General features: G+C 40.9%; 1 protein-coding gene across 7 annotated transcripts in view; it reads left to right on the forward strand.

Moving 5' to 3' along the window:
• POU6F2 (POU class 6 homeobox 2) overlaps positions 1-24745 on the forward strand; it is a 536643-nt gene that overhangs the window by 463743 nt on the left and 48155 nt on the right. For all 7 annotated transcript variants that reach the window (XR_012799221.1, XM_075586664.1, XM_075586659.1 and 4 more), the window contains exon 7: positions 16312-16515. Coding sequence is in view for 6 of the 7 variants with exons in the window: in XM_075586664.1 (XP_075442779.1) it covers positions 16312-16515 (204 nt within the window). In the remaining variant the exon portion in view is untranslated. The remainder of the gene's footprint in view (positions 1-16311; positions 16516-24745) is intronic.

Consider the following 24745-nt stretch of genomic DNA (forward strand, 5'->3'; position numbering starts at 1 on the left):
CCTAAAGGAGTCCTGGGAGGAACAGCGGTCCCCTTCTAAGAATACCCTTCAATATGTACTAGACCTTAGGAAGCGCCTAGATATGGTCGGCCATTTTGCCAGGGAGAATCTTAGATCAGCCCAGGACAGTCAGGAGAGACATTACAATCAGAATGCTCGCATGAGAGTGTTTCACCCAGGAGACCAGGTGATGTTATTGTTACCCAGTTGCGAGATTAAACTCCTGGCCAAATGGCAGGGCCCATTCGAAGTACTCCGCCGTACGGGTGATGTGGATTACGAGATCGCTCAACCAGGGTCCAGGAAGGGTAAACAAATTTACCATGTGAACTTGCTGAAACCCTGGAAGATGCAGCGGTCTCTATTCATCCACCCGGTGGGGGAGGAAACGGACTTGGGTCCTCAGCCTCCACGGGAGAACATCGCGAGTGATGATAAAATCCCAATGGGTAAACAGTTGTCCTCTGAACAAAAAGGGGACTTGTTAGCAATAATTACACAATTCCATGATGTTTTTTCTGACTTACCAGGACAAACTAACTTAATTTCCCATGCGATCGAGACAGCACCTGGGGTAAAAGTATGTTCCCGTCCTTATAGGTTGCCTGAAAGTCGTAGGGCTCTGGTAGAGAAGGAGGTACAAGAAATGTTACACTTAGGAGTGATTGAGGAATGATGCAGTGAGTGGTGTAGTCCACTAATTATGGTCCTTAAACCCGATCGGAAGGTAAGATTTTGTGTGGACCTCCGAAAGGTCAATGCGGTATCCAAGTTTGACGCATATCCAATGCCAAGGCTGGACGAATTAATTGACACCCTTGGTAACGCGGAATATATATCCACGCTGGACTTGACAAAAGGATACTGGCAAATACCCCTAGAGGAAAAGTCCAAATGCAAAACAGCCTTTGCCACTCCCATGGGTTTATACCAGTTTGTGACAATGCCATTTGGACTGCATGGAGCCCCAGCCACATTTCAGAGACTCATGGATAAGGTACTGAGGCCCCATAGGACTTATGCCGCAGCCTACCTAGATGACATTGTCATTTATAGAAAACACTGGCGGGCCCATCTAAATAGGCTGAAAGCGGTCTTCAAATCTCTAAGAGAGGCAGGGCTCACAGCCAACCCTAAGAAATGTGCCCTGGGTAAGGCGGAAACCAAATACTTAGGGTATGCAGTGGGAGGTGGAAAAGTAAGGCCACTAGCCGACAAGTTAGTTGCCCTAAAAGAAGTTCCGACCCCCCAAACAAAAATGCAGGTACGCTCTCTGCTGGGTTTAGCAGAGTACTACCGGCGGGTCATCCCCAACTATTTGGAAGTGGCAGCCCCTTTAACGGACCTCACAAAAAAGTGTGCCCCTACACAAGTGGTATGGTCAAGGGATTGTCAGAGAGCCTTTGAGGACATAAAAAGGTGTCTATCAGAGGGTCCCATCCTTAGAAGCCCAGACTTCAACAGCCCTTTTATAGTGCAAACAGATGCATCAGAGATAGGGCTAGGGGCAGTGTTGTCACAACAGTTTGAGTTTGAGGGAGTTGAATACCCTATCCTTTTCCTGAGTAGGAAATTGTTCCAGAGGGAAAAAAACTACTCAGTGATTGAGAAAGAGTGCCTCGCAGTAAAGTGGGCAATAGAGGCTTTGAGGCATTACCTGGCAGGAGTCCATTTTACTTTGGTGACGGACCATGCTCCACTGAAGTGGTTAAATAGTATGAAGGATTCCAATGCTAGATTGACTAGGTGGTATATGGCCCTCCAACCCTTCTCATTTGACATTCAGCACAGGCCGGGAAAAGAGAACGCAAATGCTGACTTCTTTTCTAGAGAAGGGGTGGATGGTCGGGCTTCAGCCGTGCGTAGCCCCAGCCACACACTAACAGGGGAGGAATGTGACAGGGTAAATAAAAGCCACCAGCTATATGCCTGGAAAACCTATGTCTTGTCTGCAGTACAGCACTGACTAGGTTAACTTCAGCTGGGAACCTCAGGACAATTAGTTGGATCCGAGCTGCCTAATCAAGGTGTGTTAAAACCCCAGGCTGTAGACACATGAGGTTGGCTGTTGAGGAGAGAGGAGTAAGCCACTGAAAAGATTACTGATAAAAGGTTTGTTAGCAAAGTAGATGAATTATGAAATGTTCCTTCCCCTGCATAGAAAAGGGTAGCTGCCTTATTTTTAGACTGTCTGCTAAAGAGAAACTGTTTTGTTTGGTCTGCTGAAGAAAAAGCCATTTTCTTTTGTTTGCTGATGAAAAGCAATTGTTTCTTTTGTTTGCTGATGAAAAGCTATTTTTGTTTTTGTGTGCAGTATATCTTTTAAGGCTAAATAAATAAGCCTTATCAAGAAACCCGCTTGTGTAGTTGCATGTACCCTGCAACAGTCTCTCTCTGTTTTTCCGCAGATTCTGACATCCTAAGTGTTTCACAAGTAAGACAATCCCCAGAAGAAGCAAGTATTACTTGTGTAACATGTAGGGTATCAGAATCTGCAGTGAGTGAGATAGTCTGAGTCCAAGATCAGACGCAATGGCCTGGAAGGTGACGTCAGACACCAAGAGTACCTGGACATTTATTTCACCCCCAAAAAAATTAACAGAGGAGGATAAGCTCAGTAATAGCAACACTGCAGAACAGCAAAAATAGCTGTGTTCAAACTATATCTGAGGAAGGGGTCATGTACGTAGCAGCATACAAAAATAGAATGAGAATTTGTTGTTGGAGATGAGAATAATAGTAAGAGACTATGTAACATCCTACACCATCTTGAAAAATCAATGATGATGCACCACAACACAACCCCAAACTTTGAAAATGCCAAGATGCAACCAGTGTTAGTAGCTAGTATGTATCTGTGTCACGATGACTGTCAAATAATTCTGTATTCTGTATGACAGACCCTGACAGTAAAGGATGAGGTGAAGGAGTGAGAGTAAGAAAAAGTAGGACAAAGAAATTGAATTGGGACTGAGACAAATGATTTCAAGGTGAGGATGGAGAGGAGGAAGGATCATTGAGAAGGCGCAACTACAGCAACAGGATCTTTGGCTTGCATTGAGGCTGACCACCTCTGCTCAAAATTGCGGTATATCGGGGATGGTACAGTCTCACATACTCGCCAGTGGCCTGTGTCTGCATCACTTCACGTACCGAACCCCTACTAACAAGATGCCCACAGTACACGCATTGCAACCTCACACAATGCCAAGCAAAGGGATACAATGATTGTTTAGTTGCACTGGACTCTGTCCCACTCTGAAGCAAATTTCATCTCTCTCTCAGTCCCGGGCTCTGTCGTCTATGGGGTGATGGTGGTGAATGTGGGGGAGAAGCACAAGTATGGTTCCACAGGTGAGGAGATGGGTGGAGAAGCAACAGAGTCACTTCAAACAGCAGGGGTGCACCGTGTAACCCACCTGGACTTGGTGTGTCATCGAGTAGGGTGGGTGGAGTTGGTTGCTCTTCCACGATGACCCAGAGCAGGATCAACACGTCTGGAGACATGTGAGGATGCACAGGTTTGCTGACGTTGCCTATCCCAGAACATCCTCTACTCATACCCCTATGCATTGCTACACCACAAAGGACGCAGTGTACTCCCACAGAGTCACTCACCAAGCCATGGCGGGGCAATAGGAAATATTTCCACACCATGGAGGTGGCTCCACTGGGCAGATAACAGTGCCACTGTGATGCCTGCAAGCTGGGGGAGGAGACTAGAATACCATGAAGGCCAAACTGGAGACTACCACCATGAAATCTTCGAGAGGAACGTCTGCCTTCCTCTGCCTCACCTTCACCTGGATGCTCCTCACTATGCTTATCAGAAGAGCCACCATCACCATTACCAATGTCACCCTCACCTTCAACTTCGACTGACATACTCCCAGGTGGGCTTACAGCAGTCACAACCTCCTCACTGCTTGAATCACTCCCTGCTACCATACCTATTCCTCCTTCCTGTGGTTCCACTTCTTGAACCCCGACAACCCCCGCTGATGATGCTTCCTCTAACCAAGCTAGAGCAGCAGTAGAGGTGCTGGGCATAGCAGACTCAGATGGTGCAACTGAAATCCAGGGGCACAGATTTAAAACTCATCATGGCATACCATGACAGGCTAGAACTGGGCTGCTCCAACAACCCTGACACCTGAGGCATGTTCACAACCGGGGTTGCAGCAGACACAGTACTAAGGCTACTTCTATGGCTGGTACCAGCAAGATCCACTGATACACCAACCATTCTACCCTCACAGCCAACTGAGACTGAAGAAACATTCCTCCCCAGTTTCACAGGAGGGCCAAGAGCAGAGCCCATCTAGCCCTAGCTGTCACCACTCAGAAACATCTGTCTCTTTTTTTCTCCCTGTCATGAATTTATTTGTATTTTTCTTTTTATCTTTCTCTCTCTTTCTTTCTCTCTCCCTTCCCCACCAAACCCAGTCCCACAAACCCTCTCCCTTCCCTCACACCCTTTCCCTTCTCTCACCAGAAAGTGTGTGACAATCAGGCAGGAAGTCAGTGTGGCAAAATAAATGCTGTCGGTTTCGGATTCTGCATAATGTGCTGAATGGATTCCAGCCGTGGATTCTAGCCGTGGATTCCATAGGGAACACATGGCCTGGGCCCACAGACAGGACCTGTACTATATACAGATGTAGCAGGAATGACTGTTCCCACTGGAACATTTTAGCAGGACACATAGAACGAGACGAATGCGGGAGCAGACACCATTGTCTTTCCATTAGCAGCATGCGAAAAAGGGGTAGCCTAATGCATTATGGCACCTACTGGCAAGCGCCAGCATGTGCTATAATGCCCGCTATATCTGTATATTTATATGACTTTCGCTTACACGTTTATTAACCTGTGCCCAGGGAACCCACAATCTGAATCCTGCAGCGTCCCCCGGCAGTGAGAAATTGTCCTTTGTGGGGGAAGGTGGGGTCCCATTCAGCAGAAGTGACTACCACATTCAGCTGCTTCTTTTACTGTCCCTGGGACCGCAGTGTTTCACTTTTCTTCTTGCTGCTCCGAGGACGGTAAGTTTGGCTACATCTGTAGCTGCCTGATCTATTACAATTAAATTAGCAGAAGCAGACCGCTGAAGGGCAACTCTATAGTCCTTTGTGGGCCCGATTTCGCCCCCTGTCCATTATGTGAATAGTCCAGCAGTATAATGTAGTCAATTGTTCTTTTGTACATTACTATTACTATTGCATCACACTGTGTGAATAAACTAAGCTACTGTATCACAGATTTAACAAGTTTCTTACATGTGAAGCATGTGCGAAGGATACGTTTCTTCCTGTGTTAAGTCTCACATTACCATACTCACTAATTCCCCATTTATGAGTGTTTAAAAGAAAGTTTAAAAATGCTTTACTGTGAAATAAGTTCCTCAGCAGAAAAAATGGAATCAGCATAATTCTTTTGTTTTCGAATAACCTAATAGTGTCAAACCAAAGAACATTTAAAAAATGAAAACAGGAAATTGAAAATAGAATATCAATTCAAGAGAATAACAATTTTCTGATGAAACAAATAGAACAATGTCACGCAATTTTGCACAGCTATATCTAAAAAATTTCATAAGAAGTTTTGCCATAAATTACATTGGAGACATAAGACTATTTATGATATGCATCACTGATAGCAGTTTCTTCATACCTTTTTCTTTACGCGCTAGTACTGTGAAAATAGTAAAAGACAGAAAAAAATCATTTTCTTCTTTGACGTGAGTTTTTTTTAGTTGTATTTTTTTAAGGAAATAATCTGTGGTGTAAATCTGAATTATTTTGAATAACTATTGGGGAATAAGACTTCACGTTCCATGTATTTAATAAAGAAGTGTGGATAAGAGGGGCTGCACACGAGAAATAGACATGATACACCGACTCCCGCTCACCGCAAAGGGAGTTAGTGAAGTGTGCCAAGTACTCTCTCATGTTCAGTGCACCATGGAGAATTCTCAAACCCTAGTCAGCTGGTTGTATCTGGTTGTATCTGCCTCCAGATAGTATAAGGAAGGGTGAAGAGGGTGAGGTAGAGCATTATATGGAGCACGAGAGTACTTCCCCTTCCTCTACATGCCGTGGAAACATGCCGGGTACTTGTCCACCAACCTACTGAGGTTGGGTAAGGGAAGGTCTGGGAGTGTTGCCATGACGTCTCTACATGACCCCTCAAGCTTGATCATAAAGAGTTGCTAGTCGTAACCCATATTGCATGTGCATTTGGGAGCGTGTACACACCACTCCCTGTCTGCCCTCTCCTAGTGGGAGGCAGACAACACCTGTTGAGACCCAACGTTTCCCATCCAGAGTAAGTTGATCAACTTACTTTGCATCTTTCTTACAAATTCAGGGATCAGTCCAATTGCTTTCAGCCAATCACATCAGCTACTTGATCACCAGAGTCCTCCCCCTTGGGGAGAGCATTTTTACAAGATTTGCCCACGACCCCAGATGAGCAAGGACTAGTTCCTCAAGCTCTCTAAAGTTGTCTGGGATCGGGTTCTCCGCAGTAGACATGTAGACATGTAGAATCCTAGATACTTCCCCCATGAGATATTACGGAATGTGGGGGGGGGGGGGGGCAAGGAGGAGGGACCCCCCACAAGGCTGGAGCACTTGAACCAGTTGATTCAAGCTGATGAGGTTGCTGTATAAACCTCTTGGCATGCTGCTCCAGATCAACTAGGTACTGGGCCACAAGGAGTACATCATCAGCATAGATTGAGAATACTACCCACAAGTTGAGCTCCCTTAGCATCAGTCCGGTTAGCCTCTTCTTTAGTAGGCAGAGGAATGGCTCAATGATCAGTGAGTAGAGTTACCCAGACAAGGGGCATTCTTGATGTACTCCCCGATCAATCACAAAGGTGCTGTCAGGAACCAATTGAACTCTACCAGAAATCCGGCAGAGGCATACAGCATACAGAAGGTCCACAAATTGTTGGCCAAAGCCAAATGTCTACAAGGCATGTATGAGGTATTGGTGATCCACCCAGACAAACACCTACTCCTGATCCAGGGACAGGAAGGCGAGTGACAAACCAGTCCTCTGTGCAAAGTGCAGCAACTCCCAGACTAGAACTATTATCATGACTTGTACGGGACAGTATACAGTAGGACTGGTCGGTGTGAATCACCTTTGCCAGCAAAGATTTGAGCCACAGCAAGATCACATCTTACCGGTATCGAGGGCTCCTGCAAGGACTTTTGGAGAAATCAAGTCCCAGTGTCTCACAAAACTGGAAGAACTCCACGGTCAGGCCATCTAGTCATGAGGATGTTTCTGTGGGACATGAGATGGAGGTCTTTAGAAGCCCCTCCCAAAATACCCTATAGCCATTCGGCTGGATGGACTGCGGAGAGAATACAGTAGGTCTGCATAAAACCTCTGAGCCCTGTCCCGAATGCTCTCCCGAATGTCCATCAGAGGGAAGTCGTCATCTGCCAGTAAGCAAGTGACATGCTTGCGTTTCCCCTCTTTTTCTCCAGCACGTGGAATAGGCGTGACCTGCGATCTATCTCGTGAAGGAATTGTACATGGGAACGCATGTATGCCCCCTGTACTCGCCAGTTTTTCAAGTCTAAGAGAGCCCACTTCCTTTCTGCGTATGCTCTCTACAGGTATTGGTCCCCTGATGACAGCCACTTATCGAGATTGAGCAGTTCTCCCCTAAGGGTCTTGATCCAAGCATTGCCCTTGCCCTGTTTGCTAGTAAATTTGGAGTTCTCCTGACACATGCACTGTCTCCAGGCTGACCAAAACTCCCAGATTGACGTAGCAAACCTCTTGTCCTCCGAAAATGTATTGTTGAAGTGCCAATAGGTTACTGACTGCACTCCACCATCACGAACATACTATTGTGGTCTGGCACTGGGCTGGGCTTGCGACAGGCTGTGGACACCGTAACGTAGCTGAACTCAGCAGATGCCCCTGGATGTTGTTATTGACAGACGTCTACCATGAAATTGCCGGCAATAATCTCCCACAGGGTCAACGCAGAGGAGAGTGCGACTCTTTACCATTATACATACAGAAGGAATTAATGCACCAAAAAGAATCAAAACTACTATACTGTATATAATTTGTGCAAAAATACGTATTAAAATATGTATTGAAACAAGTTTCTTTCACCATAGGACTAATGGCATAGTCAAAAGGTATAACAGAAGTACAGTAATCATAAGGGGTATGTGTAAACAAAAACTATTAGAATATAAATCGTACAGAGAAAACACCTTACCAGTTGGAGAAAAAGGTAGAGGCTGACACCTCAGAGATTCAGCGTTTTGGGCAAACAGTGAAGCTCTTTATTAAGAGTCTATTTTTCATACAGTATAAATATGCCCATTCTGAATCTTAGCCTAGTAAGGTGAGTAAAATATGAATGGAACTATATATTGAATTGTAAAACCACAATAATTTTGAATATGCATCTGAGCATCAATGAATTCATATACTTGGCCCATGATTGTTAGATTGGTTGAATAAGAGGGTGTCCAGCATTACCCTAATTGTACCATTTTATTTAATGTATCAGATAAGGTTCTATTTATTTCCTTTTAAACTTCTATGTTCTTACTGTACTGTATCTTCCCAGCTAAATGTGTAGCTTGCAACATGCAGCAATTAATTTAGGATACTTTCCGACAAGCTATTTTATGTAATGCTCAATACAAGCTCAATATCCAGATCTTGGAGTCAATGCACTTGGCTTTAAAACGTCCACTTGTTTTGATATTTGAAATACTGAATTCCAGTAGTACTGGTAATCTTTATGTGCCAGAAAATGTCAGCATAACATTAAAAATTAAATACAATCAATGTGGCTGAAATGGACACAACAAACTAAATAGTTCACACATTTACAGAAGAAAATGTTAAGAACCGGAATTTGTCCTTAAAAGTCACTTTCACCTTATGAACTCATAAAACAATTTTTGACATTTAGTGGATTGTTTATAAAAGTTTCTGTGGCAACAAAAAACACTAAGGGCCTATTCTATAAGCCTTCATTAAAAATAATCGCTGGGCCGGTTACGCCACCAGTTTTTTGAGCGTTGCTATCACGGTATTCAGAAAGCCTCGATTACCTGTGATAGCAAAATGCCCAAAACTGTCGAGAAGTCGGTGACGTGATGTTCGCCTCTCTCAAAATGGCTCATCCGCGACCTACTGTGATCTGGCTGGTGCATATCTCGCCAGCGATCGCAAGATTTTAATAAAAATGTTAATACTAGTGTATGTGAGCAGGGGGTCTCCGGAGCAGAACTACGTTGATTTCAGGTCCGGGGACCCCCTGCTTCCCAAGGTGCATTTAAATGTTTTGCTTCACGTGACCGTGGGATTTAAATGCATAGGTAATACCGGCACCCCATAACGGGGCCTGTATCTCAGGAAGCAGGGGGTCCCCGTACCTCAAATCAACGCAGTTCTGCTACGGCGAGCCCCTGCTCACGTACACTAGTATTAACATTTTTATTAAAACAGCTTCATTACCTTAGCGGCTTGACGCTAAGGCAAAAAAGGGGTTAAACCTCAATAGCCTGTTTCTTTGGGCAGAGGGGGGGGTGAAGAGGGTAGTAGTCCCAGAGTTGGTGGTTAGGCCTGCCTGGACGGTTGCCACGTCGAGATCTTCCTCTAAAATGAGACATACAAGCCTTATATAGGGCCTGCGACATCATATTTTAGGGTTAGATGGTACAGCTCCAATCTAATTGGACGCTGTATCATGTGACCGGCTTTTTCGTCTATTTTTTTTTTTTTTTAAGGATGTGACATCATCTCCATGGAGGTTCGTCACCTCCTTAAAACCACACGGCAATATCACATGGTATTGCAGCCAATGGGATTGTCTTCAATCCCATTGGCTGTAATACAATGTGATATTAGCCATGTGGTTTTAAGGAGGTGACCTACCTCCATGGAGATGATGTCACATCCTTAAAAAAAAAATAGAAGAAAAAGCTGGTCACATGATAGAGCGTCCAATCGGATTGGAGCTGTACCATTTGACCCCAAAATGGGACGTTATAGGCCCTATATATATATGGTTATAGGTGCTTGTTTATTTCTTTATTTGTTGTGTATTGTTGTGCTTGATTGTTTTTATAGGTTTGCCATAGACTGCTATAGTGTCTTATCATGCCCATATTATATGGGTATGATGTACCACTGTATCAATCAATGGTAGAGGGTGGGTATAGCGGCCCTTGTGTGGGTGGTTAGGCCTCCCGGGTGGGTAGTGGTGGAGGGTGCGTTAACCCCTTAATTACTGTAGCAGTTATTAATCGCTAAGGTGATTAAGGGATTATGGGCCATTAGATTTTATTTTTTCACGTACTCTTGCTGGCAACGGAGGACATGGACCTGGAGTATGCTGATGAGGACGCCCTTCATGATGACAGGGGTAAATACAAAATTTATTTACTTTATTTATGCTGGCTGGCTAATGTTTGCTTTTAAAATGGACAAATGAGCTATTATCCATATGTGGATAATAGTAATTTTGTCCATTACTTTACTGTATGTGTTACGGGGGAGGGGGTTGTTGGGAGTAGAGGAGGTGGGTGTTAGTGTTGTTGTGTTTTTGAATGTTTATTGTGGGCAGCGAGGATGGGTAAAGATGGTATTTGGCCCTTGGTGGGTGTTTATACCTACCGGGTGGGTAGCAGAAGGGGTACCCCTTCACTACCTTAGTGTTATTAACCGCAAATGTAATGAAGGTGTAAACTCTACCCGCAACCCCCATGCTAGGCCTAAACATCCACCAAGGGCCAAATACTACCTTCACACCCCCCTCGCTACCCACAATAAACATGACACTGGTAGTTAACCCCTTCATTGCCTTAGCGGTCAGCTGCTAAGGTAATGAAGTTGCCTGTAGATGCATTTTTATTGCATGGGATTCATGCCGGGGGTCTCCGGTGCTGATATTAATGGGTATTAGCTCCGGAGACTCCCGGCATCAATCAAATGCACGAAAAAATAATTTTTTTTTCTAAGTCCTTTCTCGCCGCCTTCTCAGCAGCTTCTCCCCAGCCTCACGCCAACTTTTCCTGGCGTGAGGATTTTGGGAGAAACTCGCCATTCTAGAGACACGAGACTCAAGAAACTAATCGAGGTTACTAGAATTGCACGAGTTTCAGAACCTGCTGATAAGTGGCTTATCGCTGCTCACCCGGCAATGTGTTTTGGACGGCAGAAAAAATTGGTGATTCATGCCTTTATCGCCCACTTATCGAGGCTTACAGAATAGCAGTAGGCATTTTGTCTGAAAAGGCCTCGATAAGTGGCTTATCGAGGCTTATTGCATAGGCCCCTAATACTTTTATGTTTAGTGTGATAAAAAAATAGTTAAAGTAGCAAACACTGTTCTAATTTTTTTTCTTACCTGAACCGGTTGTCCCCCAGGGCTCATCATTGGTCCCCAGATGTCCAGGGATCCCAGTTCTGAAGCGGTGAGCCCAGGGTGGACCGGCTGTCCACTGAGTATGTTAAATAAACAATATGGCCAGCGGGGTCTGGGCTCGCCCTGACAGCCAATAAAAAAGCCGCAACATCATCGGGAGACTATATTTGTAGTCATATTTGTTTGTATCAACAGTGGTACACAAAAAAATACAAATACATCCATAACTCAGAGACCACTGATCAGCCAGGTTCAGGGAAGATACCATTTTTTGTTTTAAATAAAGAGCAACCAAGATTGCTGCTTTAAGTACAGTACACATGGATCTGTTGAACTGAGCTTTATTAGAATACAGAGCCATTTAGAAAGATCCTTTTTTTGATCCATGATGAGACACTAATATTATCCGTCACATACATAATCAGTCTGTGCGCAATGGTAGTTTAAAGCAAAGCAAACCCACATCTGTTTAACTATATTAACCTTTTTATTGTCGGCAAAACATGGTGCCTGCAACTGCTATATTGTAACACATAGTATTAAACAAGTGGACTGTGCTGTACCTTTTAGCAAACTAGGTGCGTTTATATATTGTTATATTATATAGAAGTGGTTCTGTATTAGCAGATAAAAGGCTCATATTTACAAAGCAATGCTAAGCCATAAGATTCCTTTAGGCCCATTCAAGCAAATGTCTAATAAGGTGACTTTAAGAAAACTAAGTACAGTAAATATGGGCCAATTTGATTTTGAGTTTCCATTCTCAAAGTACTGTACTGTAGATAAACTTTAAAGTGTTATAAACCAGTTCCACAGAACGACATTATTTACCTAACGATGTGCTAACTGAAGTTAATGTATCGTTAAGTGCTACTGGGGATCTTCAAAGCTGCCAACATTTGCTTTAAGGCCTGTCTTATTGCTTAGGTGGTCTGTCGTTAATGTTAACGGCAGTTAGTGTTAATGATAAGGAAAAGAGGTGTGGAACACTGCAAGGCATATTCACAGTAGCCCGTTTACATGGGACTATCCGCTAATTGTTTTAAATCATAGCTAAACCTGGTGTTAGGTGCTTCCTGAATTAAATGCTAGGTTGCAACAATTTATTTGCCTTGTACAGGGTGCTAAAGAGGGCCACTTTGACTTCCTATATTGACTTAGCAATATAGAAAGCCAAAGTGCATACCCTGGACTAGGCCAAATAATTCAGCCAAGACCTATGTAATAACGGTTTAGGAGCCATAGTGGCAATGAAGGCATGCATCACTAGGGCTGGAAAGAGGTAAATACAAATACCCTAAAGACCTTACAAGCCATTGTATGGCATAAACGTACAACCATTATGATGTACAAGGGATTAAGCTCACCCGTTAAGACTCTGCATGGCCTAACCTCCCTACCCCCTCCCCCAACAATCCTGACCCCACTTCTATAATACTTACCATTATATATACTGTACGTTGAGAGAGAGAGATGGGGGGAGTGATCCAAATTCCCTTCCTGGATTTTTTCCGGCTTTCAAAATTCAATCCGCGCATTAAAATCCGACTTCGGATTGTACCAATTTAAATCCACGCATTATTTAAAATTTGTCCATAAAGCTCAGTTTCTCAGATTTTAAATAATCCAACGTTGGATTGAACGTAAATCCAGTCCACAGGCTGTTTATATCGAATTCAACATCTGATTAATCCACCACCAACCATCCTAACCAACCCACAACTAAACCTTGCAGTCAGATGACTCCAGACGAAGCTACACTGTTTAGTGAAATGCGTAGAGTCACTGCCTGTGACGTCATCAGCTACCGCCCGGAAGTCCACCGGCTGTTTCCCCGTGATACGAACTCTATCTTTGGCGTGCTCACCGATGTGGTGCAGACCACTGGATGCCGGTATCTTGCACAGCACTATCCCTCATCTCTCTCCCTCTTTCTCTCACTCCCACTTGTCTCTCTCTCCCTCTCTCTTTCTCATCCCCACCTGTCTCTCTCTCTCTACCTGACCCCACGACCTCCCTCTCTCTCTCTCTTGCCCCACCTCTCTCCCTCATCCCCACCTGTCTCTCTCCCTCTCTTTCCCCACCTATCTCCCTCTCTCTCTATCTCACCCCACTTCTCTCTCACCCCCACCTCTCACCCTCTCTCTGTCACCCCCACATCTCACCCACTCACTTGCCCTCTCTGTCGCCCCTCTCTGTCGCCCAATACAACATACAAAATACAATAATATGGCCTCTTCCTCCATTAATCCTCAGCAATGTTTGCCAGTTGTACTAACAGGAAAGGCACTCGTAATACATAAAGAAAATACACACTTACCAGTCCAGAAACTGGTTCAGAAAAGCACAATATTTAATTGTAGCAAGAGGAGGATGTACTTACATGTGTGGTATTATTACTCACTTTCCATCTCATGTACAGTATAATCTACCTACAGTAGGCATTGAGTAATAATATTAACATGCAAACAATAATTTTAAATACAATTTTAATTCGTGTTTTCAAAGATCTGGTAATACAGTACTCCCAACACACATCAATAAATTACAGAGTTTCAAGAACTTGGCTGTGCTGAGATTTTATACAGTACATCCAATTTCCAATTTCTTAACAGTTCCAGAAGTGCTTTAGTGTTGAACAGATGCAGCACTGAGTATGCAAATGAGCATCTAAATGAGTGATCCAAAATGCTAAATTCTGATCCTCAGCGACTGTGTTAAATACACTAAAGGTAAAATGGGTCACAAGCGGTTAAATACTGTATCCTATACGTGTTTCTACTGGATGTTTCTATTGCAGCTTTTAACTTTGTGTATGCAGTGGTACCAATAGACAATTACATGCTAGATCAGTGGAAAACACTGGGAAGTGAAGAAAAAAAAAATCATATTTATGCATCATAACCTTATTCAGGGCTAAAGTTCCAGCCTAAAACAATAGGAATTGGTGTTCTGTAATACTCCATCAAAATTATGAAATGCTAAAATCAAAGAATCAATTAATAATATATGACTAATTCGTATAGTATGGTGTGTCAGCTATTCTGAGGTATATTGAGATTTATTAAGATACAGTATATTATCCTTTAGGTAATATCTAGACACGTGATGATCATTTTCTGATTAATTGAAGTGGCTGCAGGTCTTCTGGGATATAACAAGGTTTACAAGTGTGATGGTATAATATTGTCAACCAAACCATCACTGTGATGCTTTGTATTGTTTAACTGTTTTATGTGGTACTGTACTAGTTAATGGTGTCACTAAGACTCCTCAGAGTAAAGGGAAACCAGAACAAAAGGTCATGCTCTGAAAGTCAATGGACTCAGGGTAAAGAGCAGACAATGTATGGAACAGCTTCTGAACTAGAACTTGTGAGAATAAAGAGTGGCTCAGCCAATGTGGGCGAACAAACCTGGTGACGCGTCCGCCATGCCTCCCAATCGCCTCCATCTCAGTACGCCCATCCGTTGCACGCCTACTGCTATAATCTTAGCCTTAATTGGAACGCACAATATAGTTTTGCCAATGCGCATGTGCAGTGTATCAGTTATTTACGCATCTGCGCAACCAAAATCCCCGTTAATACAGCTAACGTACCGATGCTAGTTCCCCGAACGGCTGCTGTTTTTGCATATCATTACTGTACCTGTTAAACTGAGGAAAAATATTGGACATTTCCTATTTACAGTAGGTAACGTCACAATAGTAGGCAATATTTAACGGACCTTTGAGGACCTACCCTAGAATGAGCTCCAGAGCTCACTGATCTACACAAGCACACAAGCGGCATTTACGTTTAGATTTACATGCCAATTATAATAGACACTATTTTTTTCAATAGCAGTGTTCACATTTTTCATTAGCCTTGTCCTCAAAGTGTTATACAGTATCTCAACTGACAGGTGCATTACCATCAAGGGTAGGTTTTCCAGTTTTGCTAAATCAATACTTTGTGTGCCTCATTATTTTGCATTCTGATCACTTCAGCACAGTCTTCATGTACATATCGTACTAACATAGATTTTGAATTCGGATGCAAACATTTCTATTACTGATAAAGTCTATGCAGCGGTTTTTTTTTTGTCTTATTGTAATTGTAGTCCCCAGTTATGACTCTTCAAGGCCATGTCCCTTAACTCCATGAAGAGGAATAGGTTCACGTGTACTGTCTGAAGGCAAATGTATTGCAATTCTTTGGCAAAAATTTGCACCATATATATTAAAGAAATAATTCACTTGAAATGAATAGGATTTTTTTTTTAATACCCCAGTGCAGTTTGTTTTGTCACAGAATTGCCCCACTTTTGCATTGATACATAAACCTCATAGTCTTTGTTGTGTCTTGAATGCACTTTGTCCTAAAACGCAAACAGCAGAAAATATGGAAGGTGGAAAAGGAAAGACGATAATTGAATGGATTAATTTAGTGGGTTTTTACATTTGTACCCCAAAACTTTAATACAGTATGCTTACTCTGCATTATTCTATTGCTTGTAATGGATTTAAAGAACTAAACACAATATATTCTTGCATTGGGGTCCATATGTGTTTTAATATATCATCTATATGGTCATTATTGGTGGGGAATGATACCATTGAACCTTTGCATGTAACCAGCACAGCAAATGAATCCGCCACTTGTCAATGTGAGAGGTATTGCTCTTCATCAGACTTACCATTAAACTGTATTTCTATATTATATGTTGTGGTTACTGACCGCATTATACCAATATAATAGGAATACGCAGCACATATTCCTCACTATCAGCTTTACAATCCCACTTATACTTTTGATTTTTAGGTATTTTTAATCACTACCATGGTCAAAGAAACTACCAGTCAACGCCCAAAAACCAACCAGTGTTTTCTTTTCTATGCAGATCATTGGGACGATTCCACTCATGCCAAACCCGGTGTCATCTAATCAAGCAGGAGGAGCTCAGGGACTTCAAGTGCAGCCAATTACTCCACAACTACTGACCAATGCCCAGGGTCAGATCATTGCCACCGTAATAGGGAATCAGATTCTGCCAGTGATCAACACCCAGGGAATAACCCTTTCACCACTGAAACCTGGACAACAGGTAATTATTATCTTTTTTAATGTACATATATATATATATATATATATATATATATATATATATATATACTGTATATACTGTATTTGAAGCTGCATACCGTTTTGTATTTGTTGTACTTTTGATAATTTAATTATCAGTTTCTGTATCCCTGAGTGCTTCTACTGTACAACTTAAAACAGTTGTCCAATTCTCCAGGACGAACAGATCTATTGATTATTGCAAATTAATTATTCAATCCATAACATAGCAGTACTTCCCAACGTTAATCATAGTGCTGCTCAGTGAATATCGGATGAATATGATTTAGGCTCAAATTATCTCTTTTACACCAATTTTACATATACTGTAGCAAACCTCCAACGTTTTAAATGAGAGTAAAAAATAATGAACACAATGTTACTTTCTTTGGTGAATATAAAGGACAGGCAGGTCCCCGAACTTCGCAACACACGCTCACATTTTTAAAACACCAAAACCAGCCGAGTAACAAATGTACACCAGTAAAAATGCCCATCCTAAATATAAATGTATACGAGAGGGTTCCATCTTTTTTCTAAAAATAAAGACAGACATCTATAAACTGCAGGATAAGGAATAAAATAATATAAACTTCTTTGAAGGTGCTGCATCAGCTTCATTGACTGCTTTAAGTGTACAAAAGATTTAAAATAAAATTCTTATAACCAAGGTGCTCATCAAATTGAACTTGAGTTCTTACAAGTTTGAATATAACGTAGAATTATTTTTGTTCAAATCCTTCTCTTGTAGCCAGTATTCAAAAATGTCCCTTAGATATGTGCAGTTGTATAATTGAAATGGATGTTTTTTGTGTCCTTGATACTGTAGCAGAGGAGTAAATTCTTACCATATATGTTTAGTGCTATGGTTTCCATGCTAGCAGAAAATTTCTCAAAGCCCCATTAAGTAGGTAATGAGATGTGTGACATCCCTTGCAGTGTGGACCAATTGGATTTAGTGTATGTGAGTTCATATGTGACATTTTTAGTAACATGCAGTAGCCCTTTAGGCAATCATGGAGATAGCTGTTTACAGGTTATTGGCTTTGCATTCCATAATAAAAGAAATGAATTTTGGTCATGCTGAGTACTGCTAAAAATTCATTAGTCCCCATTCATCAAAGTCCAAAGAAAGTCACACTGAACGGTCTTGCAACTCTCCTCACTAGAGCCAGCAGTTCTTTACATTAGTCTGGTGGCTTCTCTATGTCAAATATGAATAAGAAATGTTCCTTGTCTACGCTGTCCTAAGCTTTATTAAAGTGTTATGTGTTTCTCTAACCAAGGAGAATGCAAACTGATTGCTGGAGTGTTTAAAATAGAAAACAAAAATGTTCATATCGTAAGGTAGTTTTGCTATTATAAAGAAAAAAATTAGCATTATGTGTCAAACTATTTGGCACCAATGTTCTCTTGCTTGTGCCTGTAAGTAATTTGGTGATAGGTTATATAATATAAAGAGCAAGGAAGGAGTTACACAATGTGCTGTATATTGGATCTATCATTCTGCATCTTAAACCATCATTTTTCCTGCATTGTTTTCTACCTGAAAAAATCTTTCATGTAATCTGGTGGGGAATTTAACTTCTCTGGCCAACAGATCTGCATCAAATGTAAGAAAATGGAATAGTGAGTTTCTTATGTTTTATGGAAACAAATTGCTGAGTGGTTAGTCATGTGGCCATACGTCATGTTTAACAAACCGATATGGATACATTGCACACATGATAAATACGTGTTACTCTGACATATGCAATCTGATTTTTCTTTATTGAGCAGAAAACAATGAAGCACAACGTTTTGGGGATCAGCCCTAGACGGTCCTTCGGCAGGTGAAATTCATCTAATAAAGGGGCGCTGACCCCCTAAATGTTGTGCTTCAGTTGTGTTCTGCTCAATAAAGAAGAATCGAATGACATATGTTTGAGTAACAAACATGTATTATGTGTGCGATGGATACATAACCGTTTGCTCTATACAAGAAAATGTGTAAAGGATGCATACATCAGAGTCTGTCAGCACCAACATATATTTTATTGTGAGTAGATGATGTTTTTTTAAAGTCGCCCATAGAGACTTTATTGTGATTTGTAATTTTAAGTCAATCTAACAACACTTTATGAGGTATTGTCTTCCCTTCGCCGTTTGCCAAAGGGAGGGCAATCCCCCCGAAATGTGTGCACTTTCTCTGCTTTGAACTATGTGACCAAATACATGCGGCATCGTTCTTGTGCCAAAATACTGTGTTGTGCGGTGATTCTCTTTTTACTGTATCTAATTTCCTTACAAAAATCTTGGGAACCTTTACAATGTCACCAAGACATATTCACACGTCTTTAATAGTTGAAGTATAAATCCTCCCCAAAATTATGTCCGTCGCAGCTTCTTATTGGGCCAGCGTCATTTGGGAGAGTTCCTGGTACAGTAAGTTTCTCCGGAACATGAGCGTCAGCAAACTGAAATGAACATGGTTCGGCTCCAGGGACCCCTGCTTCCCTCTACATGTTAAAAATAAAAGGATGCATTCAGCTTGAAATGCACCTTTTAGACTTTCATTTAGGCTTCAGTTGCAAAGTTATTAATAATTAAACGTATTCAAAACAGTACAAAAGGTGTCAGATTAGCCCCATGCAATCGAATTTTCGCACATTTTGCAGAGTTGTATGAAACAAAATTGTTGTTGCAAAAGAAGGCAAAAATGGGATGCTGCCATAAAGGGCTCACCTTTGAGCTCTTCAAAGCCATTGTCCACAAAATCCATCCTGGGAAATGAAAAGGAAAACAAAGATTTACATAGTCTGTAAATGGTCAAGAGCCTTATTTGTCCTGTAGTTATTACTCTGTCCTTTAATTAGCTGGATTATCATAGCTCCTCCCACCATCACATATGCCCTTTAGTGCCCAGGGTTTCTCTTTCCAGTACTCTATGTCTAGAGCTTCATCCAGTCTTTGCCCCGTCCCCAGTGCCTCTTTTCCCAATGCCTTCCTAATTTCTAAGGTCTCTCATCCCCCCAGTGCCCAGGCTGTTTAACTAGTTGAGCCTGCTCTTCTCTCCATGATTGGAGTAGAGCGCTGATTAAACCCGTTTCCCCCTGGATCCTGCTGTTCACACAGGGGGAAAAAATACTGCATCGAGAGAATGTTACTGCTGTGGAAAGGCAGGGGAATCTCTTCTTTCTGTGTTCCTGCTGGGGTGGTGCCAGGGAACGTGATACCTCCTCCTAATGAATGACCCCACTAGAAGAAGGAGGAGGGAAGGTGCCAGGGGAATGAGATGTGGGGTCAAACTCCTCCTCACCTGGGACTGCAAATTGAGGGGAGAAATGTGGGGCGGCCCCATTACAAACCCAAACACTTGGTAGGCACACAGAAAGGGTTGTGTATCAACATAAAGACAACACACCACAAAGTTTGCTTTGATGCACGGTACCTTTTTCTGCTTACATTTATGTCACACCTTAGGAAAACTTTCTTACATGTGAATGTTAGCTGTAGAAGACATTGAATATTTATTGACACGTGCACAGGGTGATGCAATGATGTACTGCGATTCAGAATTTGATACATCCCATGAAAATATGTGCATGATGAAACTTCTTCTAACTCCCCAAATCGATCAAATATTTTCCAAAACTTGTCTTGTTGCTTCCCTTTTCAGCAATTGTTATTTTGCAATATTAGAAAATATGGCAGCAGTATTGTTTTCCCCAGGCTAATATTCTTGACCATGAGGTTTTACAAGCATTGCATTTTGGTACCTGGGAAAGTCCCGGAGGTTGGTGGAATGCATGTGAGCTTAGGGTGACCCCATAGGTTCACATAAAGGTAAGGGGGAAAATGGCTGTGGGGGAGTCCTACTTTAGAACAGCAATCCCCCACAAGTCTATATGCTTCCTGATCATATCTTGTTCTTTTAAAATATTTTTATAGTGTTTACTGTACAAAAATGATTTTTCATCTCTTACATTTTGTCCTACTTGCCATACTTACTATTCTGCTTATTAGATATATCGTTTCCTTTTCACAGTTCATCAATTTCATTTTCTAGATTCCATAGAAATGTCTTTATACATTTTGTCACTCCTCACTAGGGCAGACTGTGAGAACTTTGCACAAATTACTAGGAATTACTTGACAAGCGGCTAGAACATCTTCAATATCCATTAGACTGTTGGGGTGTTTTGTGGATTTAAAAACATATCGTATTTTGTGTGCGCATTTGATGGAATTTTGTAAACTGTTCTCAGGTAGAACAGCATTTTACATGTTATTTTAGGATAACATTTAAGAAGCCCATTAAAAGCAAACACACTATTTTTACAGAGATTCATCCCTGACTTTTTCAGCAGGAAGTCCGAGATATGGCCCATCTCAGCATGCTATCTACTCTCTGATTACGGCTCAGGGTTGTAAACAAAGAAGGGTTGGCATAGCAACCCATTCTTTTGATGTACTAAAAAAGCTGTGGATGAAAGGTTAGTGCCGAAAAAAGTATTTGAAGGCTAGGAAAGTTACTCCTCACACAGTAGGAAGGTATACATTGAATGCAGTTGAAAAAAGTTACTGAGCAATTACTGCAAAACAGGTTATTCCAATAAGAGGACATTCTACATTGGAATAAATATTTTTTTTAAAGAATGAGTCCTGCTTACTTTACTTTTAGTTATGATACTTATTGTGTGATATACTCATTTACTCAGCTTGCTGGTCCTCTAAAAAATACGATAAAAGTGCAGGCCAATTATATATTTTAGCTTCTTTTGATCCACGTTTAACGTAAAAAACACAAAAAATATGTTTGGACACACATTTAAAAAAAAAACATTTTCTTCTTTCAGTTGACATGTAAAATAAACATTCCACTTATATTTAACGCAGATAGTTAGCCAATGAGATTTTTGTTTAGAAAAGATTTTTATTCTAAAAATAAATTGAAGTTGACCATCTAATAATAAATAGTACATGTTAGAGAAAAAAGCACTAGCACTTTATTCCTATAAACATACAAAATAGTAAAAATGTATATGGAATTCCTATATAGGAAAAAAAGGTTTACATACGGATAATAATGACCAAATGGTCCAGTCTCTGGTGGAAATCACGTAAAAAGTATGTCTTCATTCTGCCACCGTAGTCTGTAAAAGGGAATTTTCAAATCCCTCAGAAGAAACTTGTAGCAAAAGATGGACGTCCTCTGGCGCCTGGCCCAAGTGGGATGATTGGAAGACAAAAAGAGAAAAAAAGGGGTAACACTATAATTAGGATGACTGTTTATTATAGAAAAATCTGAGTCTAGCACATATATGGACTTCTTGATTGGAAAAGTCTCAATAGGAGATATCCAGGTTATCTATATCTCTCTTTCTTGATGTCCAACAATGTCTTCTTCTTGGAAAAAGTAAAACTTAAAGCAGAACAACTTGCAGAGGTCATGACTTATCCTGAAGAAAAATGAAAGGTCCTTCCCCACACTACAATATTTCTATTGTTCTTTGGAGATAGCACATGCTTCAATTACTGGTGGGAGAAAACAATGTTGCTCCATTCTCTCAACATAAGGGGATGGTGTATCAAGGCAAATTTGAAGCATAATTGATGCCAACTATGTTATTTTCATCTTGCATCTCTCTGCATCAATGTATCAAGGTCATTACTCCACATTTGCATCGTTTGCATCACTTTGCGATTTGGGAAGTTACAATAGGAGCAATTGGGTAGTAGTTACATGACCAACGGAGTGTAATGAGATGTAGCAAACTCTGCATCTTCCTGCGTGACTTCGAGTAGACTTCAAGGTACCCTATATGAGAAGGTAAGACATTTGTTCAGATAACATTCCATAGTGTGTATGGAAAACAGCTCATTTCTGTCTGGTGGAATGAAGAAAGTAAGAATAAACAGCAGGAGTTGCTATGTAAACACTCTACGGCAGACTTTGGGCCTCTTTAAATATAAAATTAAATTAAAAATGGCTCACAAACAATATAGAAATAAGGCTGTTATTCTGTTTTAAAGGGTGTCATATGGAAACTACTCTTTACAGATTTGTGTTTGCTGCTATAGCCTGACCCACAGAATGTGTCCAAATAAGTTGAACCTGCCGCTTAAGTGCATAATTATTAAGCAGTGCTATTTCATAAGACACTTTCCGGTCCCCAGAAGACACCTAACGGTTCATTCGCATGCTCAACTTATTTGAGAACATTTAGGGGCTGCTACCTTCAACAAATTCCTTATTACTGTAAGTAAATAGTTAAGACTTTATATATCTATCACACAGGCTCTATACAATAAATACAGCATTTCTTCAGATATAATAATGCAATTCTCCTTAGCAGATTTTTTTCATTATATATTTATCTGTTCAGTGGGAAATTGTGTTAGGCAAAAGTATCAATATAAAGCTAAAGGAGCAAGGGAAAAAAACGATCCACTTAAGTACGTAGTTAACAAACGCTTTTTTCATTCCCATTTCTGGAACCTTGTTCACCAAGATAACTTCACCAAAACTCAAATTGTAGGTAGAATCATTGTAAAGAAACACAATGATTGACAGTTTCACTATTTAAGTGAATTTTGCATTTTGACAGGCCAAATGGCTCCAGTGCGTTTTGGTTTTTGAGTCACTTAACATTCTGTTCCAGTTCAAAGTTTCTTATTATTAAAGCAGTTTTAAGATACAGCACTTGAATTATTCTACACTGACATCTCCAACTGACTTAGCAATACAGAAGTAACATACATAGTTTTTAAGTTCTAAAGTTAATTATTGCCTCATTAGAGAACATCTGCTTTGAGAGTTATAAGTACAAATGTGTAATACTGACACCTATTTCCATAAAATGGTTATGATAGTGGACCCAACAAGTTCACTGTTTAAATATAGATCTCTAAGTACAACTCAGAGATGTCATTTTAATTACTGATTAAAATGTACCAGTGCTATCGCTTAATATCCTAGTAGGACAACAAATGCAGTATTGGGAAAGTGAGAAAACGAGTATATACTGTAGCTAGCAAGTGTAGTGGAACAATTGAAAACATGTTTTACCTACTGTGCTCCTTCGCTTTAAAGATGGGAGAAGGTTTTTGTATTCGGTATGTTAAAACATGATACACAGCGACCACAATTCAATTATTTATACCTAGGTATTTCTCAAGCAAGCTATGGAGCTGGGTAATTTCAACCCAGTAGGGGTCTCACATTAAGAAATGTGTGCAAATGGCAAAAAAATCACATTAAATGATTGACATTTTACTGCAGTTTATCCAAGGTAGTTCTATCATGCTGCTATCCTCATTGTTTGTCAGACCAGATTGTGCACTTTTTCAGCAGCAAGTTCTTAAGTGCTTTCAAAGGACTAAGAGCCATATTTGTGAAATGGTGTTAAGTCTTAAGTCACCTTATAAACCATTTATTTGGTCCAGTTGTTTGAAGGGATCCCAAGGTGATTTAAGGCTCAGCAGTGTCTAGTAAACCTAGCCTCAAAAGTTAACGTTTTTTATGTGTTAACAAAGATTTGAAGATGCTCTCCCGGTGAATCCTAATACTTTTTTTTAGTGAGTAAGGGGGTGAATATGTTTTTTCTAATTAAGAAAGCAACTTTTTTTTACTACATAAGAGTGTAGAAACTTGAAATACAGATATCTCATGTTGCTTCAATTCAACATGGTATATAGCTAACCAGATTTCCCAATTTATTTTATAACAAAGTTGACTAATTCAGATAACCTGCTGGAGGTAAGAAATACCAAAATGTATCTCAGACAATAAAAAAAAGGCTTTATTTTCATGTTTGCTGAGGTGGAAATAATAATTAAAGGCACAAGCCCTGTCTTCTGACCAAGTATTACGCGGCTGTCGTCCTCTATGTACAGTATTCTTTTGGCTTTCAATCTATTTTGTTTTTCATATTGTATCTAGCTACTTTATTATTAGGTCACTTACTTGTTACCAGAGGGCCATGTGGCACATTTGTAACAATACCACCTACACAGATTAGCTGGGGACTTGGATAACCTCTATCTACAGTCATTCACTACTACTGTGTGTAATGAAACAAATCAAATTATTTAGGTCAGGGTTTACTAAGCTCCGATATGGGTTATTATCACACTGTGACCCGCATTTACGGCCAATAACTTGGTAACCCGTATTGGAGTTTAGTGAAATTGTCTCATAATACTTGAAAGTCCAATCAAACCCCTTAATA

The sequence above is a fragment of the Ascaphus truei genome, chromosome 2 (assembly GCF_040206685.1).
Source record: "Ascaphus truei isolate aAscTru1 chromosome 2, aAscTru1.hap1, whole genome shotgun sequence".
Taxonomy (NCBI): domain Eukaryota; kingdom Metazoa; phylum Chordata; class Amphibia; order Anura; family Ascaphidae; genus Ascaphus; species Ascaphus truei.